This window comes from Urocampus carinirostris, chromosome 4 (genome assembly GCF_059441175.1).
Source record: "Urocampus carinirostris isolate Australia breed hairy pipefish chromosome 4, RoL_Ucar_1.0, whole genome shotgun sequence".
Lineage (NCBI taxonomy): Eukaryota > Metazoa > Chordata > Actinopteri > Syngnathiformes > Syngnathidae > Urocampus > Urocampus carinirostris.
The window spans coordinates 16,600,819-16,615,923 of record NC_142352.1 but is presented as its reverse complement, the minus strand read 5'-3'; the positions used below and the strand labels follow the sequence as shown (position 1 = coordinate 16,615,923).

The 15,105-nt window shown below is 37.3% G+C and overlaps 1 protein-coding gene across 1 annotated transcript; it reads left to right on the top strand.

Annotated features, from left to right (window-relative positions):
• Positions 1-240: 240 nt before the first annotated feature.
• LOC148366939 (glycine N-acyltransferase-like protein 3) lies at positions 241-13,346 on the top strand. The gene is made up of 5 exons (XM_088333186.1): positions 241-377; positions 465-572; positions 3,985-4,108; positions 6,388-6,508; positions 11,007-13,346. Exons 1-5 carry the CDS (start codon positions 300-302, stop codon positions 11,413-11,415), a joined length of 840 nt encoding a protein of 279 aa, XP_088189312.1. The 5' UTR covers positions 241-299; the 3' UTR covers positions 11,416-13,346.
• Positions 13,347-15,105: the final 1,759 nt, after the last annotated feature.

Here is a 15,105-nt window from a genome sequence, read left to right as displayed (position 1 = left end):
ATTTTCTCCTTTTCTCTCTCTTTTTTACTCCCTCTCTTTCTCTGAAAGGAAACCAAAATATCTGTTCCAGAGGTTATTTTTCCAGAGCGCTCTCAGGAAAGAGCTCTGTTAGAACTCACCTAAACAGCTATGGGTTCGGAAAATAGGGAGTGATTTACACACCCATGACGTGATATCCCCAGAAAAAAAAAACATCGACAGGGAGTGTCCGAAAGATAATCTGTTGACAATACACAAGCTGCATAACTAGACTAGCCTGAAAAGATCTAAGTATTTTGTGTTGTCACGAAGGAACCACAATGATCTTCCTGAGGCGTTTCAAGGACCTAATAGCGCTGAGAGAAATCCTTCAAGGACAGCTACCACATTCAGCCAATGTAATGTTTTGTTTTTGTATTACTAATCAGGCTATCGGTAAGTGTGCTGCAATGATTTTGATATTCCTCTGATGTATTTTTATTTAGGTTCTGGGTGGGTTGCACCACATTCTTGAAAATAACCCCTTCGAACTCAAGATATGTGTGGACTCTTGGCCATCATTCACCACTGCAATCTGCTACCGAAAGAACCGGGTGGGAAAAAAAAAAAGACAGATAATGAACGGCTGATCCCATTCCAGTTTAGAATTTTTATCTTTTTTATCAGTGTTCAGAATCAGGGGTCCCCAAACTTTTCTGTACCAGGTACCGATTTAATGTCTGACACTATTCTAATAACTTTAATAATAGTCATAAAAATGTTAGATAGGGCCTCTCAGACATTACAATACTTGAGCTGACCCGCTAGGTTGCTGTGACATTTCATGATTGACGTATTACTATTCAGCTTGAACCATTTAAGACCGTTAGGCACTGTGTGGGTGAGCGGCCAACCAGTATAAAACTAGACACTATCTTAGATAAGACACAAGATGGGATAGGAACAGACACTAAATTTTATCTCATCATGACACTATTTTTACTCATCGTGTTAGAAATGAATGTTAGAGGATGGAGAAAACAGAATGTTGAACGGACATCTTAATAAACCCAAAAAATGACAAAGTTGTCATGGTTGCCAGGGCGCCCAATTGGCCCCGCCCATGTGGCGCCAGCTGCGGCTATCAACAGATTGGCTTTCCGTCTTTTTACGCTCAGTGCGCTCGCTCTTACTTTGTCAGTCCGTCAACGAACCTGTGCCCCGCAAGACGTGGGTTCTGACTCGGTCCTGTTTTCCTGTTGGTATTTCCAGTCCGGTATTGTTCCTGTTTAGTTTTGTACTGTTTAATATCGGTTTCCAGTTTCGTTCCTGTCTATTTTGGTCCTGTTTATTATTCTCTCCAGTTTCCGTTACCGTTTTGTTTGTCCTGTTTATTTTCGACATCCTGTTTCATTATCTATCCTGTCTGTCTGTCCCTTCCTGTCCGGTATCGACCCCATCCGTCCAATATCAACTCGGCCAATTGGAATCGATTTCGTCGGTCTCTGGGTTCCTGTCTTTCCACGCCAGACCACTGCCTAACGTGCATGACTCCGCATTTCGCGTAAAATGAAAGGCTTGTGTGAAAAGGTCACGCGTTTGGGTCCTGATCCTGTCCTGTTCTTGATACATGTGGGATAAAACTCTTTGGTGTATCCGATGATGAACCGAACTTTAAAGGACTTTACATAATAAATGTACATTTTATCATGTTGTTATGTTCATATTTTACATGGTCGATAAATTATTTTCATAACGGTTCCACATATTTAACAATGTGGTTCCGTGAGTAGAAATAGTGTTATGATGATATTAGATACAATGCTTAACCGCATGTGAAAAATAGCATTAGTGTCACTAAAGTTAATCATTAATTAAAACATGTTTCTATGCGATGCCTTACTGTTTACAGATGTATCATGCAATAATGACCTTACCAAAATGCAGTTATCTCATAGAACATGGTTGAGACTGTTTTCCTACCTTTCATGCATAAAACAGAATATTTGGTATTGGCGTTTTTGCTCCAGGTTGACAAAATGCCTTTTCTTATGCCATCTAAATCCCTAGGGTAGAGTGCATTGGTTTTCAATTGGTGGGTTGGGACCCAGAAGTGGGTAAATGCGAGTACGTATTTGCAGTTGTGCTGGTTCTACTAGTTCTGCTTTAAACTGCACAAATGTTTTATTGGATAAAGTTGAGAAGTTACATTGTTAGGTTATTCAGGGTTACAGCTTGTCATGAGGGTGGAATAAGGTAAGTGCCCTAAAGCAAGGTCGGCAGGTTTACCTGAAAAACGCAATCCGATACATTTACGAGCTACCTGTTTAATGCCGTAACATTAAAATGACGTGGATTCATTACTTTCAATTACTTTTGGATTACTCCAAAATGAAATATGTTAATGTTCAATAGTGTCTTCTGAATTGTGTAACATAAATATTATTTCAAATGAAATTAAAATCCTGCAAAACAATACTTATTTTTAGAAAACGTACCTGTAATGTGGTCGTGTGAGTTTTTTTTTTTTTTCTTTCTTTCTTTTTTGTTTTTAGTTTCTGTATTCTGATTACGTAACGTATTCCATTACTCCACAAACTTGTCCTGAAGTCATACCAGTTAAGAACCACTGGTCTAGTAGATAGGGTTTGCCGGTCTCACCGCAGCGATCTGGGTTTGATTCTTACCGCATCTAATGCTGTGAAAAAGTGTGTAAGCAATTCTAAAAGTATTTAAATTGATAGAAAGGTATTGGAAATTATAAAAAAAAGTGTGAAAATGTTCTAAAATGTTATGGAACGTGCGCAAAAGTACTGAAAAGTACAGCAAATTGAAATGTAGATAAGTGATAAAAGTATTAAAATGTATTAAATAGGTATATGATAAAAGGGAAAATGGAATTAAATGGGTTAAAAATTCAAATAGTAATATAGCATTTTAAAAAGTACTGAAATGCAATAGAAAGTATTAAAAATATCTTTAAAGGGCGAAAAAAAACCACTCAAATGTAAAAAAAGAGGAAAAATGTCCTGATGCGTATGAACACGTTCTAATAGTATTAAAACAAATTGAAAAGTAATGACAATTATGAAAAAGAACAAAAAAGCTTAAAAAAACACTACATACCATGAAAAAGTCCTGGAAATAACTGAAAAAACAGAATTGTAAAAAAGTGAAAAATGTACTGAGATGTACAAGAACATAACAGTATGAAAAACTACAAATTATTAGGAAAGAGTACTGAAAATCCGGTATGAAATAGTGTAAAATAATAAAAATAAAATTAAAAATGCTTTGAGAAGTAGGGAAAAGTACTAATAGTAATGAAAAGTAGTAGAAGACATGGACTTAAAAAGTAATAATCAATGAAAATTAATTAAGTATAACATGCTTAATACTTAATTAAGCATTGTTAGACTGCCCATTTTGCACATCTGGTTAGCTGCTCCTCTTGCACTCTTTGCACTACTCTATAATACTATACATAGCTATAATTATTTAGCATATTATTAGTACTTCAATACTCAGTACAACATTTATTTATATCTGTACATTCAAGAAAACTGTGCGGGTCAGATGTATCGACATTTCGTTCTGTATACACCTGTACAAGAATGACAATAAAGTATATCTGAATCTGAATGCACGTATGCAAGTATGAAAAATAGAGGGGGTTTGAACTTTTACAAAATATTCTTAAAAATTACTGAAACGTACTAGAACTATAAAAAAGTATTAAAAAGTACAACAAATTCAAATGTAAAAAAGGGATAAATCTCTTGAAATGTATGCTTTATACCATTATTAAACCATATTAAGTACTGAAAAGTATGTAAACATATAGAATGATGATATAAAATGTGTTGAAACGAATATAAAAAAAATAAATAAAAATGTAAAAAAGCAAAACATGTACTGACAAGATATTCATTTTATTTTTTCTTTCCGACCCGCCGGGTACCAAACGAGCCACAGCTTGGTACGCAGTCCAGAGGTTGCTGACCACTGTTTTGAAAATACTTGCAGAAGGGGAGTCTTGTAGGGGACATACCAGAAAGGTGCACCATCTTCTCCCAAAATCCGGATGCTTTGAGACGGATGCTGGCTCAAGAAGAATTTGGCAAGTGGAACTCTGAAGCTGAATTTGATGGTGAGTCAAATGGTGTTGAACGGAAACTTTTAATCAAATTTAATTCCCTTTAAGATTTTTGCAAAGTTAAAAATATGAAACATTTTGGAACTGTTTTTATCTGATACATGTTTAAAGTTCAAGATATAAGATATAAGAGATAAGGAGATATTTATGATGTGAAATCTGCTCTTTTTATGTTCATGCTTGGTTGGTATTAGAGGTCAAATCTTTGGGAGCAGCCTAAGATTTAATTCAGTACGTTAGGGTTCGGGTCTGATATTGTTTGAACTACAGATATTGAGTAAGATTCACTTGAGTGGCAACAATTGTCTTTTTTAATAATTCAACAATTCACTTTCATGTGATGAAAACAATAACAGACAGATCAAAATGGTGATGTGGTTTCAGTCAGACACATGTCTTAGGTCAAGCCGCAATTCACATAGCAACTTAGGACTGAAACCTTTACTTTGGACCAGGTGTCGGGAACCTTTTTGCCTCAAAGAGCCATAAAGCAAAATAAAGATGTCTTATTTTCTTTTATAATAATTAGGGGGGGGCAGCACGGCGGAGCAGTGGTTAGCGCATGTGCGGCACAGTTCATGTCATGTTAACCTCCTGCGTGGGTTCAAATCCAGCTCCAGACTTCCTGTGCGGAGTTTGTATGTTCTCCCCGTGCTTGCGTGAGTTTCCTCCGGGCACTCCGGTTTCCTCCCACATTCCAAAAATATGCATTTCAGGTGAATTGGCCGGTCCAAATTGTCCTTAGGTGTGAATAAGCGAGTGAGTTGTCTGTCCCTGTGTGCCCTGCGATTGGCTGGCAACCAGTTCAGGGTGTCCCCTGCCCACTACCTGATGATTGCTAGGATGGGCTCCAGCACGCCCGCGACCCTACTGAGGATAAGCGGTGCAGCTAATGAGATGAGATGAGATAATTAGGGGTTGGGGTGCTATCCCATATACTTAAAGACAAAATTCAACAAAAATACTCTACTAAATATTTATGGATCTCTCTCGCTGCATTTTTTTATCTTTTGATTACCCACCTGTCAATTTTGTGTCGCGCATAGGGGGATCCATGCGACAAATTCAATCCCCATTTCACGCAACGCAGCCTGTGTCGGCACGCTCTGTGGCGCACTTGTCACCATGACACAAAGAAAAAGAAATGAAGAACAATGATGGGTGGATATATTTTTTTAAAAGTCAGTGAGGGAGAAGCATGTACCTGCCCTTACAAATTAGATAGGACAATTCAGGTTTTTGTGCGGAATTGGTCCCTCAAATCGAGTTCATTGGTCGGGTACGGGCTAGGTATGGCTTTAACAGCCATGGGCCGGGTCGGGCTAGATTTTTCTAGGCGAGATCCTACCTCTAGTAAGTATAAAACACCTTGTCTGAGCTCATAAATTTACATACAAGTCAGGAAAGATATATGAAATGGTGTAGAGGAGGAAACATGTTGTCATCTATTATGGAGTTGAAATGAAACACTTGGAAAAAGTAAACCAGTGCAACCACAAAACAGTGCAACGAAGCCTAAGGAAGAATGCAAACTACGCAGACTCAAAGTCACCAAAGAGTCATATAAAATAAATAATTTCATGTCTTAAGAGTATTCAAAAAAACATAGTTCATGTTTTTTTTATTATTCATAATAATATTGTTTTTTTAACAAATTCCGTTTGTTTCACCACTAGGTGGCAGTTTTTTTCTTATTCTAATTTGTTAAATAAGAAAAAAATAAGGGACCTAGAAAATATTAATAAAACATTTCCCTTATTTTGTTAATGATCACCCCAAAACGTTAGCATAGCGCTAAATCTCCTGCCTGCTGCTATAAATAAACAGCTGCTTGCACACCCCGATGGAGCTTTTATTGTCCCCGGCGACTTGAATCGGGCTTGTTTAAGGACTGTACTTCCCAAATCCATTCAATACGTGGACTAAAAAATTATAGAAAAAACACTGGACCGTGTGCACAGTAAGATCAAACATCTAGTTGGATCTGGCCATCTCTGTCTGTCCCTCACCCCCTCATACACCCTCCGCCGGAGGAAAACAAAGCGTATCCAACAAGGACAGTACAAACATCTTCTTTGTTCCTTTATCTCTTTGTTTTCTTTATCCTCACTGTAAAATGTGGGCCTGGAGGCCACGTCCAATTTCGTTGTCACAATATATTCAACCCATGTTGTAACAATGACGATAGAGGTATATTCTATTCTATTCTATTCTATTCTATTCTATTCTATTCTATTCTTAAAAAAAACATTGTGTCCCTGTTTCTTTTTTAGTTGCAGGTCATCACAGGGATATCATGCTTGAAATGTTTTCTCTCAGAGGATTTCCTGTCTACGAATACGAAGGTTACTATGCCTACGCCGTGCCCACCCTGGAGCAGTCAGATATTCTGACGTGAGTATGAAAAAAAAAAAAAATAAAATAGCGTGAACAAGTACTTAAAAAATGATATATAAACATTTAAATATGTGCTGAAAAGTACCGTATATTCTGTATTAAAAGGCAAACCGGGTTATAAGGTGCACCCCCAAATGTAGTTTTTTTTTCCCCCTATATTTTCCATACATAAGCGCACTGGACTATAAGGCGCTGCAGTGGGAACGTCAACCAAAAAGTCAGATAGTTCAGTCAAACTTCTTAATCCCTTAACATTCCGACGGCTCGCAAAGAAGCAAATACGTGTTTCAGACATGTACGGACACGATGCCTGTACAATGTCACCAATAACTCAAATGCATCATTCCACATATCATTAGGAAGGTTAAGAAATGCCAACCATTTCTTAATATGTATTTTTTTTCCGCTGGCAACTGTGTGGACAGCAAAGTAAGAATTTAATTGTGGAGGGAAACGTGGTTCTTTACTGTGCATATGACAATAAACACTTTGAATTGAATCAAATTGAATTTAAAAATAGACTCATCACAGAAACAACAAGATCAGTCTGAAACAAGATACTGGGAAAATATAAAGTCGTTTTGCAGCCATCGCGTTCAATAATAATACTCAACCATGGTCCTCTTACATCCATGAGTGGAGCAAATCCAAACATGTAAAATATTTACACTCTCCGAAACACGCAATAATGCCGACAAATAAAAGAAAAAATCCACAGAGAATTATCTTTGCATCAATGCATGTTGCTTGTTGCTAGCTGTCTGTTTAGCCCCATAATTCATATTTACAAATTCAGACTAGTAAAAAAAAAATGCTCCAGGCCGTATAGCAACCAAACAGGATTCACATCTTTTTCGGCCTATTGTGGGCTTTGTTTTGTCCCGCTTTAGCCTATGCAAGCCTGTAAATGCTAAAAAGGACCCTCCTCCTTTACTCCGAATAACTTAAGCCAATAGTGACCGATTCAAATGATGATTGAGACATTGGTTAGGAAATGAAACGCCGGTATATATACATATCCCAGCATACACCGCAGACTACTTCGCCTATGGGGGAAAATCTAGTCAGCGGCTGACTTAGTTGCGAGACCTTGCGACTCAATATTGATCCATATATAAGGCGCACTGTATTAAAAGGCGCATGGTCAGCTTTTGCAAAAAATAAAGGCTTTTAGGTGTCCCTTGTAGTGCAGAAAGTACGGTACATAAAAGTCCTAAAATTTAGAAAAAAGTTTGAACAAATAAGTAAAAGTACCAAAAAATGAAATGTAAATCCCAAAAAATACTTTAAAGTGTGTACAACGACTATGTATTATGAGAAATCGCTATAACTTAGTAGAAAGTACATAAAATCATATTAAATATAACTAAGAATGCAATTTTAAAAAGTAGAAACTTTATTGAAATGTGTTAAAATGTTCTTATAGTAATTTAATGTCTTGAAACAAAAAGTAGCAGAAAGTATGAAAAAGTACTGAAAAGTACAAAAAAAAATACAGTGAGTTGTGCGAACAAGTTTTAAAAGTATTAAAACATATTGAACACCTATAAAAAATAATCAAAATAACTAAATGTCATTAAAAAAAGGGCAAATTGGGATAAAAGTTAAAGAATAGAAAAGCATGAACAAATACTAAACATTCAGAAAGCGTGCTTAAAAATCAAAGAAAGTATGAAAAATCAACCAATACATTTTGAATGTAATAATTGAAAAATGTAACTATGAAAACCTACAAAATATGTTGAAAATGTACTAAAAAATTCCATTTATTTTTGTTTCTAGGATTTATTTGGTTTTGGATTCCAAAATCATCCATCCATTATCCGCACCTCTTATCATCAATAGGGTTGCGGGGGTGCTGGAGCCACCTTCGGGCAGTGGGTTGCCAGCCAATTGCAGGGCACACAGAGACCTAGGGACAATTTGAACCAGCCAATTAAGCTGACAATGTTTTTAAAATGTGGGAGGACACCGGAGTGCCCGGAGGAAACCTACTCAACCACAGGGAGAACATGCAAACTCCACACAAGGAGATTGCGGTAGCTTGACTTGAATCCTGAATCTCTGCACCGTGGGGCTGCATACCAACCACCCTTCTGCCATGCCACTCTAGTCTAATACCAAATATCTTAATAAAAGACAAAATCAACATAATATAAATACAACGACTCAAATGTGTTTAAGATAAATGAACAATGTAACCTTGAAAATGATATGGAGGAAACCAAGGTCAAGGTTAGTCCTACAAAATTTGCTTTATAGTTTATGAAGCAAAAATCAAACTTTATCTTTCACATGACGGATATGATCCGGTTCTGTTCATAGTAAATGGTAAATGTTCTGCATTTATATAGCACTTTTCAAGTCACTAAACACCTCTCAAAGCGCTTAACAATGTACTTCACACTTAAGACCACATTAAGAACCAAATATATTTTAAAACACCCCAAATGTTCACTTTCTACATTTCCAACACGTTTTACTTTTTTAAAGTGGTGATACCAGATCTCACATTTACAAGGTCAAGTAATGAAACCTCACAATATAATAATGTCAATAAAATATAGTGATTTCGAACACAAATGAACGAAATCCGAAAATAACCATTCATGTTTACTAAATGTCAGTGAATGCATCACTTTGTCACGATTGTGCTCCTCTCATGAAATTGCATGCTCACGCCAATTCAACGAAATGAGTGACACAATGAAGAATACATAGAATACAGATGAAAAGTTTTTCTTCCTGCAACAGTATACGAGTTGGACATATGTTGCGCAACAGATATGAACATTACTACCATGCCTGGCGAAACATCTCTCTCTGTCTCTCGAAATTATGTCAGACCCAATTCCTCTATTGGCGCATTATGTATATGTAAATATTGTTTTCAATTGAATTATAATCCTGAAAAGTCATTCTTATACCACAGCCATATCCCCCTAGTGGGAGGTGGCTTGAGTCATTTCTGACTCTTTTTGCGAGATTGATTCAGAGGAGGGGATTCCCAGCCCCCTCGCTCAACCCACTGAGGTGTTGGGAGTCATTATGTGACCAAACCCCCCAATTCCAACACCTAATGCTGAACGCTAACCGGTACCAATGTTTAAGTCTTAGGTATGACTTAAAGGCTTGAACTACAACCTCCCAGTCTCGGGGCGGGCGCCATACCCCCAAGCCACCGAGCTGAAAAGTCATTCTTATTTCAACTAAATGTACCTCTATTTTGATGATGTACTTTTTTATGTGACTGTAACGAAATACAATGACTGTAAATTCCGGACTATAGAGCACACCTGATTATAAGCCGCACCCACCACATTTTAAGAGGAAAACCGATTTTGTACTTACACAAGCCGCACCTGTATATAAGCCGCATGCGCCCACATTAAAAAAAAACATAACACAAACACAAAATTAACACAGACCCGACTTTAAGTACAGAGATTGTAACTGAATATCCTTCATTAAAGTACACAGTCCAAAAATCACAGCCGACAAAATGAACGGAAAATGATACCGGTACTTAAGGTTTGATGCAGACCGGCAGAGTCCGGGTCCCGTTGAAAGTAATCCAAAGAAAAAAGTGTATATTTCCAAAGGTAAGGGTGGGAAAAAATATATATGCACTATTGTCCGCCATGTCCACAAACACTCACCTTTACCGGTCCCCACTTCCCGTCAGCTTGCATTTGTTACGCTCAGAATAAGTGTCCAAAATAAATACAAATAAATACATTACAAAAATATACAGTTGCAAATACATATTATACACGGTTACACATATTTACAAAGAAAGAAGGTACACCGAGAGAGTTTTCAAAGCTTTAATAATAATAATATAACTTTCATCCGGGCAGTTAATGGTAGCAACACGCTAGCAACACGCTCGCAACACAGTAAACGGGTCTGTTAAAAACCAAACCGTACTTGTAAAAATCACGGTAAACCGTCCTCATCTTCTTCCTTAGAACCGAAGCCATCAAAGTCGTCTTTCTCAGTCTCGGAGAGAAACAGTGTCATATAGACGTCGTCCCACGCTCCCGTCCACTCCTGATTCTGTGCCCTCCTCTCCACAGCAGACCGGCTTTTCCGAACCCGTTGGTGATAGTGGAATTTTTGATGCTGCCCCACGCTGTCAAGATCCACTCGCAGACTTGCGAAAAAGTTGCCTTTCGCATGCAGCCAGTTTTAGTGAAAGATTTCTCGCCTACTAGTCAAGCCAAGAAGTTGCAGTCTTCCTCGGCGCATATATTCCACCAGTCTAAATCTTACCTTTTGAACTCGAGCGCTGCTGACGGCCGTTAGAAAAATGCCATAAATTGGCCGCATCACTGAATAAGCCGCAGGGTTGAAAGTTTGGGAAAAAAGTAGCGGTTCATAGTCCGGAATTTACGGTACATTATTTGCTATCTTAATTACGTAATGCCATTTCATATATTTTGTTACCCCCAACCGTATGTTTGACACCCCTGCTATATTTCCCGATCCCCAGGAATCCCACCGATCTTCCGTTGTCCTCTTTAAACGAGTCGCACGCGGAGCTGGTGGTGCAAAATCTGTCGTACGAACCGACCAAGGGTTGCCTCGATCGGGTGAAGGCTTACCTCAAACATCTGCCCAGCTGTGCTGTGATGGATGAGAATAAAAAGCCTGTTTCTTGGATCATGACCGACGAATTCAACGAAATGAGGATGGGGTACACTGACCCGAAGCATCGAAACAATAGATATTTTCAAACCGTGGTGCTTAACCTAATCCGACAGAGAAGCTTAAATGGTTCACCCATTTTTGGCCACGTCCAGCAAGACAACATAGCTTCTCATAATGCGTTGCTTTTGTGTGGTTTAAAACGTTTTGAGCTGACATGCTATGTATCTCTAATTGGAGACCAGGTACTGTAGGACCCCCGTGATACAATGTGTTGTGGGAGATCACAAGGGGAAATATTTGTATGGTGGGGATAGAAACCTGTGATCATTTGCTAGGGGGTTCCAAAGCCCTGGTACCAATGTTCCCTCTACTTTTCCACGGGTCTGAGCCTTCACACAAAGTCGGTGAGCAACGCTTGAAACTACAGTGAGCAACCATAATCCCAAGGGTGGCAAGATAATTAATTGTCAAACATGTCCAAAACTTGACATCAAATTCCATTTTGCTGAGTTTCCGGCAATGCAAAATTAATTTTCTCTTTTGAATAATTGACTCATGTACTATTGCAAAGGTTGTACGGCCTACTAACGTCGTTTGTTCTTACAATTCTTTCACAAGATATCCGTTTATTTTTATTTCCTGATATATTTTGTCGCATAATATTAACATTTTTGGGGGCTTGTTTAGTCGGTTGTAAGATACATAACTGTACTTAATCACATTTTTTAGTGGAAGTACAATGTTGGCAACAAGATTCACTTGATATAATTGGAAATTATTTGAATGCAGCACAAACTTTTTTATTCTTTTTTCTGTGTTTTTTCGTACTTTTTTTAAATTTCCTTTAAAAAAAATTCATTGTGTTTATTTTTTCCGGGCTGTTACGTTTTTCTTTTTGTTCTCTATTTACTTTTTTCGTACTTTTCTTTCTTTTCTTTTTTTCTGGCGTGTTTCTAAATGTTTCCTTCTTTTTTTCTCTTCCTTTTGTTTCTTTTTTTCTCAGCTTTTCATTACTTTTTCATTTTGGTATTTTTTTCTTTTTTGTTCTATTCCCCCTTTCCTTTAAGTCATTTTGTGCATAATTTTACTTAATATTTGGTCATGCTGGGATTAACGAAGCAAAAACAACCTGAAGAGCCGTTTAGGAACCGAAGAGCCGGTTCCGTTTAGTGAGGGGAGCCAAAGAAGCCGGTTCTCGACATACTCTACTAACTTTACTCAACTTTGTTCAACTTCAAAATACCGCATTTAGGACACAACGTCAGGGGAACCCGTGTATTTTTACCTTCATGCACTGTAACTTTGACTTAAGTCGCTTCTTAATAAGTAATTTTGAGCCCTCATTTTTGTGCGCTGGCTAGATTTTCTTGTGCGCCGAGAATGTGCGAGCAGTGCGCAATTGCGCACGCGCGCAGCTTAGAGGGAACACTGCCTGGTACCCAAGCTTAAATAGCTGTATACAGTATTCATTTTTTTATTGTGCACTCTGAATGGCTAAACAATGGAATACGCTTTCTATCGCTGACAATAATGGACCTCTCGACCCACTAAACATGCTCTAAAGTCACATGCGGGTCTTTCGCACTTCCTAGTGGCTCCTTGGTGCTTTTACAAAAATGTTTGATAATGGAAAACAATAAGCAAAACAATGATAAAATGGGTACAGTTTTTCAAACATCAACATGATGGAAGTGGTGGATTGTGTCCTTAATTCATGCAGTAGAGCATTAAAACGGGATGATATTGTATTATTACATATTATAGATATGTTTAAGATTATAGTTTGACAGTACATAAGTTGATTGTAAAAAATTCATTTAGAAAATACAGTACCTTTTTTTCAAACAAATATTTGAGCTAGTAATTTGTTCTTTTCTAGAGAAAAACATAAATATTTCAATAAATAAAGGTTAGTGTCGCGGTAGGTTTTTGGAACTCATCCCTGTAAAACTCAAGATGATACTGTATGTATATTAATCATTAGGAACACAACAGTATATGTTAAGCACTCTCTATACATAATATACATGTATAAGACTACCTGAAATTCTGGACCTGATTAAAAGAAGCATGAACACATTTGAGAAAGAAACACAAATGTATTTTTTGTACTAGCTACAAATGTATCTCTCTGCCAACAGAACAAAATGCCCACAATTCATTCAGAGTGAGTGACCAGACTTTCCAGCTGTATAAGTTTTGAACTTTCAGAGTGTAATAAAAATATTAATGATTTGCATACCAGTATATGTGTCATTTTTCATGCCAGAGAGTTATTTCATTGCGTGTCAGAATGAAATGTTGTCTATTTTCACTTAATCAACCAATAGGAGAACTTTATTTTGATAAGCATCAACCGTAAACTCCAATCTGTCACAGTACATGCCTCCGGTGACTAGCATTAAAAAGCGAAGTGAGAAAACCTCTCTTTTTAATGGGCATATTGGCCTTTGCCCCTGGAACCATTGGGACAAAGCAAGTCTTGTCTCCAGGTTTGCCCATGTTCCTCTTTCTCCCTTCCCATTGGCTAAAAAAGCACATTGGAGTCAAAAGGGATAGAGAGCCATTTTTTGTGGAGGGGTGGCATCATGCGGCCACGTGATGGCACTTCTGACCCAAAGGTAATGCAACGAATATTTTTTGGTGCTGGCCACAAATATCATTATCACGCTATGAAATTATTCCTGATTATTTAAATAAGTTGATTATCTAAAACCAGGTTTATTGATCATTACTTTTATTCCTCTTACATAATTTCACCCCATCCAAGAACTGCGAGTTCCCGTGTCAGCAATGATTTTTGTACTTTATTTTGATTGAGTGTTCCTTGCCAAAAAAATATACACATATATAAACCACGTTAGCATAATTTGTTTATGCATCGCTATCATTTTTTTGGGACATATCAATCATTATCCATATCAATTACCCGCAAAATCTATAATTTTAAGCTAACATACGATATGTTTTGAGTATTACTTCTTTCATGATATTTACTGTAGAGACAAAAAGAGGCTATTTAGGAACTAATTGGAGAGGGAAATCCTGAGCACCACCTGCTGGATGAATCGGTCACCAACAAAATTGCATTCTCGACAAAATAAATTTAAAGCAGTGTTCTCTGCAAATGTATTAAATCTGCATCAACATATACACAGGGAATGTTCCCTCGAATTTTCCACGGGTCTGAGCGTTCACACAAAGTCGCTGAGCAACGCTTGAAACAACAGTGAGCAACAGCAATCCCAAGTGTGGCAACTAAATCATTATCAAACATGTTCAAAACTTGACATCAAGTTACATTTTGATGAGTTTCCGGCAATGCAAAATTATTTTTCTCTTTTGATTGAATTGACTCATGTACTATTGCAAAGGTTGTATGGCCTACAAACGTCTTTCACAAGATATCCATTTCTTTTTTTTTCCTGATATATTTTGTCGCATAGTACTAACATTTTTGGGGGTCTTATTTAGTCGGTTGCAAGAAACAGAACTGTATTTGATCACATTTTTTGTGAAAGTACAATGTTGGCAACAAGATTCACTTGATATAATTGGAAATTATTTGAATGCAACACAAATGTTTTCTTCTTTTTCGGTGTTTTTTTCTCCTTTTTTTGAAATTCCTTTAAAAATCACATTGTGTTTATTTTTTCCTACCTGTTCCTTTTTTCTTTTTCCTCTTCCTTTTGTTTCTTTTTTTTTCTCAGCTTTTCACTACTTCATTTTGGTATTTTTTTGTTTGTTGTTCTATTCCCCCCTTCCTTTAAGTCATTTTGTGCATAATTTTACATAATATTCGGTCATGTTGGGATTAAAGAAGCAAAAACAACCTGAAGAGCCGTTTAGAACCCGAAATAGCCGGCTGGTTCCTTTTAGTGAGCCGAAGAAGCCGGTTCTCAAAAAACGGAATTTACTCAACTTCGTTCTTCTTCGACTCG

Bases quoted from the DNA above. Each gene is read 5' to 3' on its own strand.
- LOC148366939 (XM_088333186.1), top strand. From the start codon at position 300: ATGATCTTCCTGAGGCGTTTCAAGGACCTAATAGCGCTGAGAGAAATC. The intron at 378-464 runs GTAATGTTTTGT...ATTTTTATTTAG, and splicing joins AGCTACCACATTCAGCCAAT to GTTCTGGGTGGGTTGCACCA. The intron at 6,509-11,006 runs GTGAGTATGAAA...CCCGATCCCCAG, and splicing joins GAGCAGTCAGATATTCTGAC to GAATCCCACCGATCTTCCGT.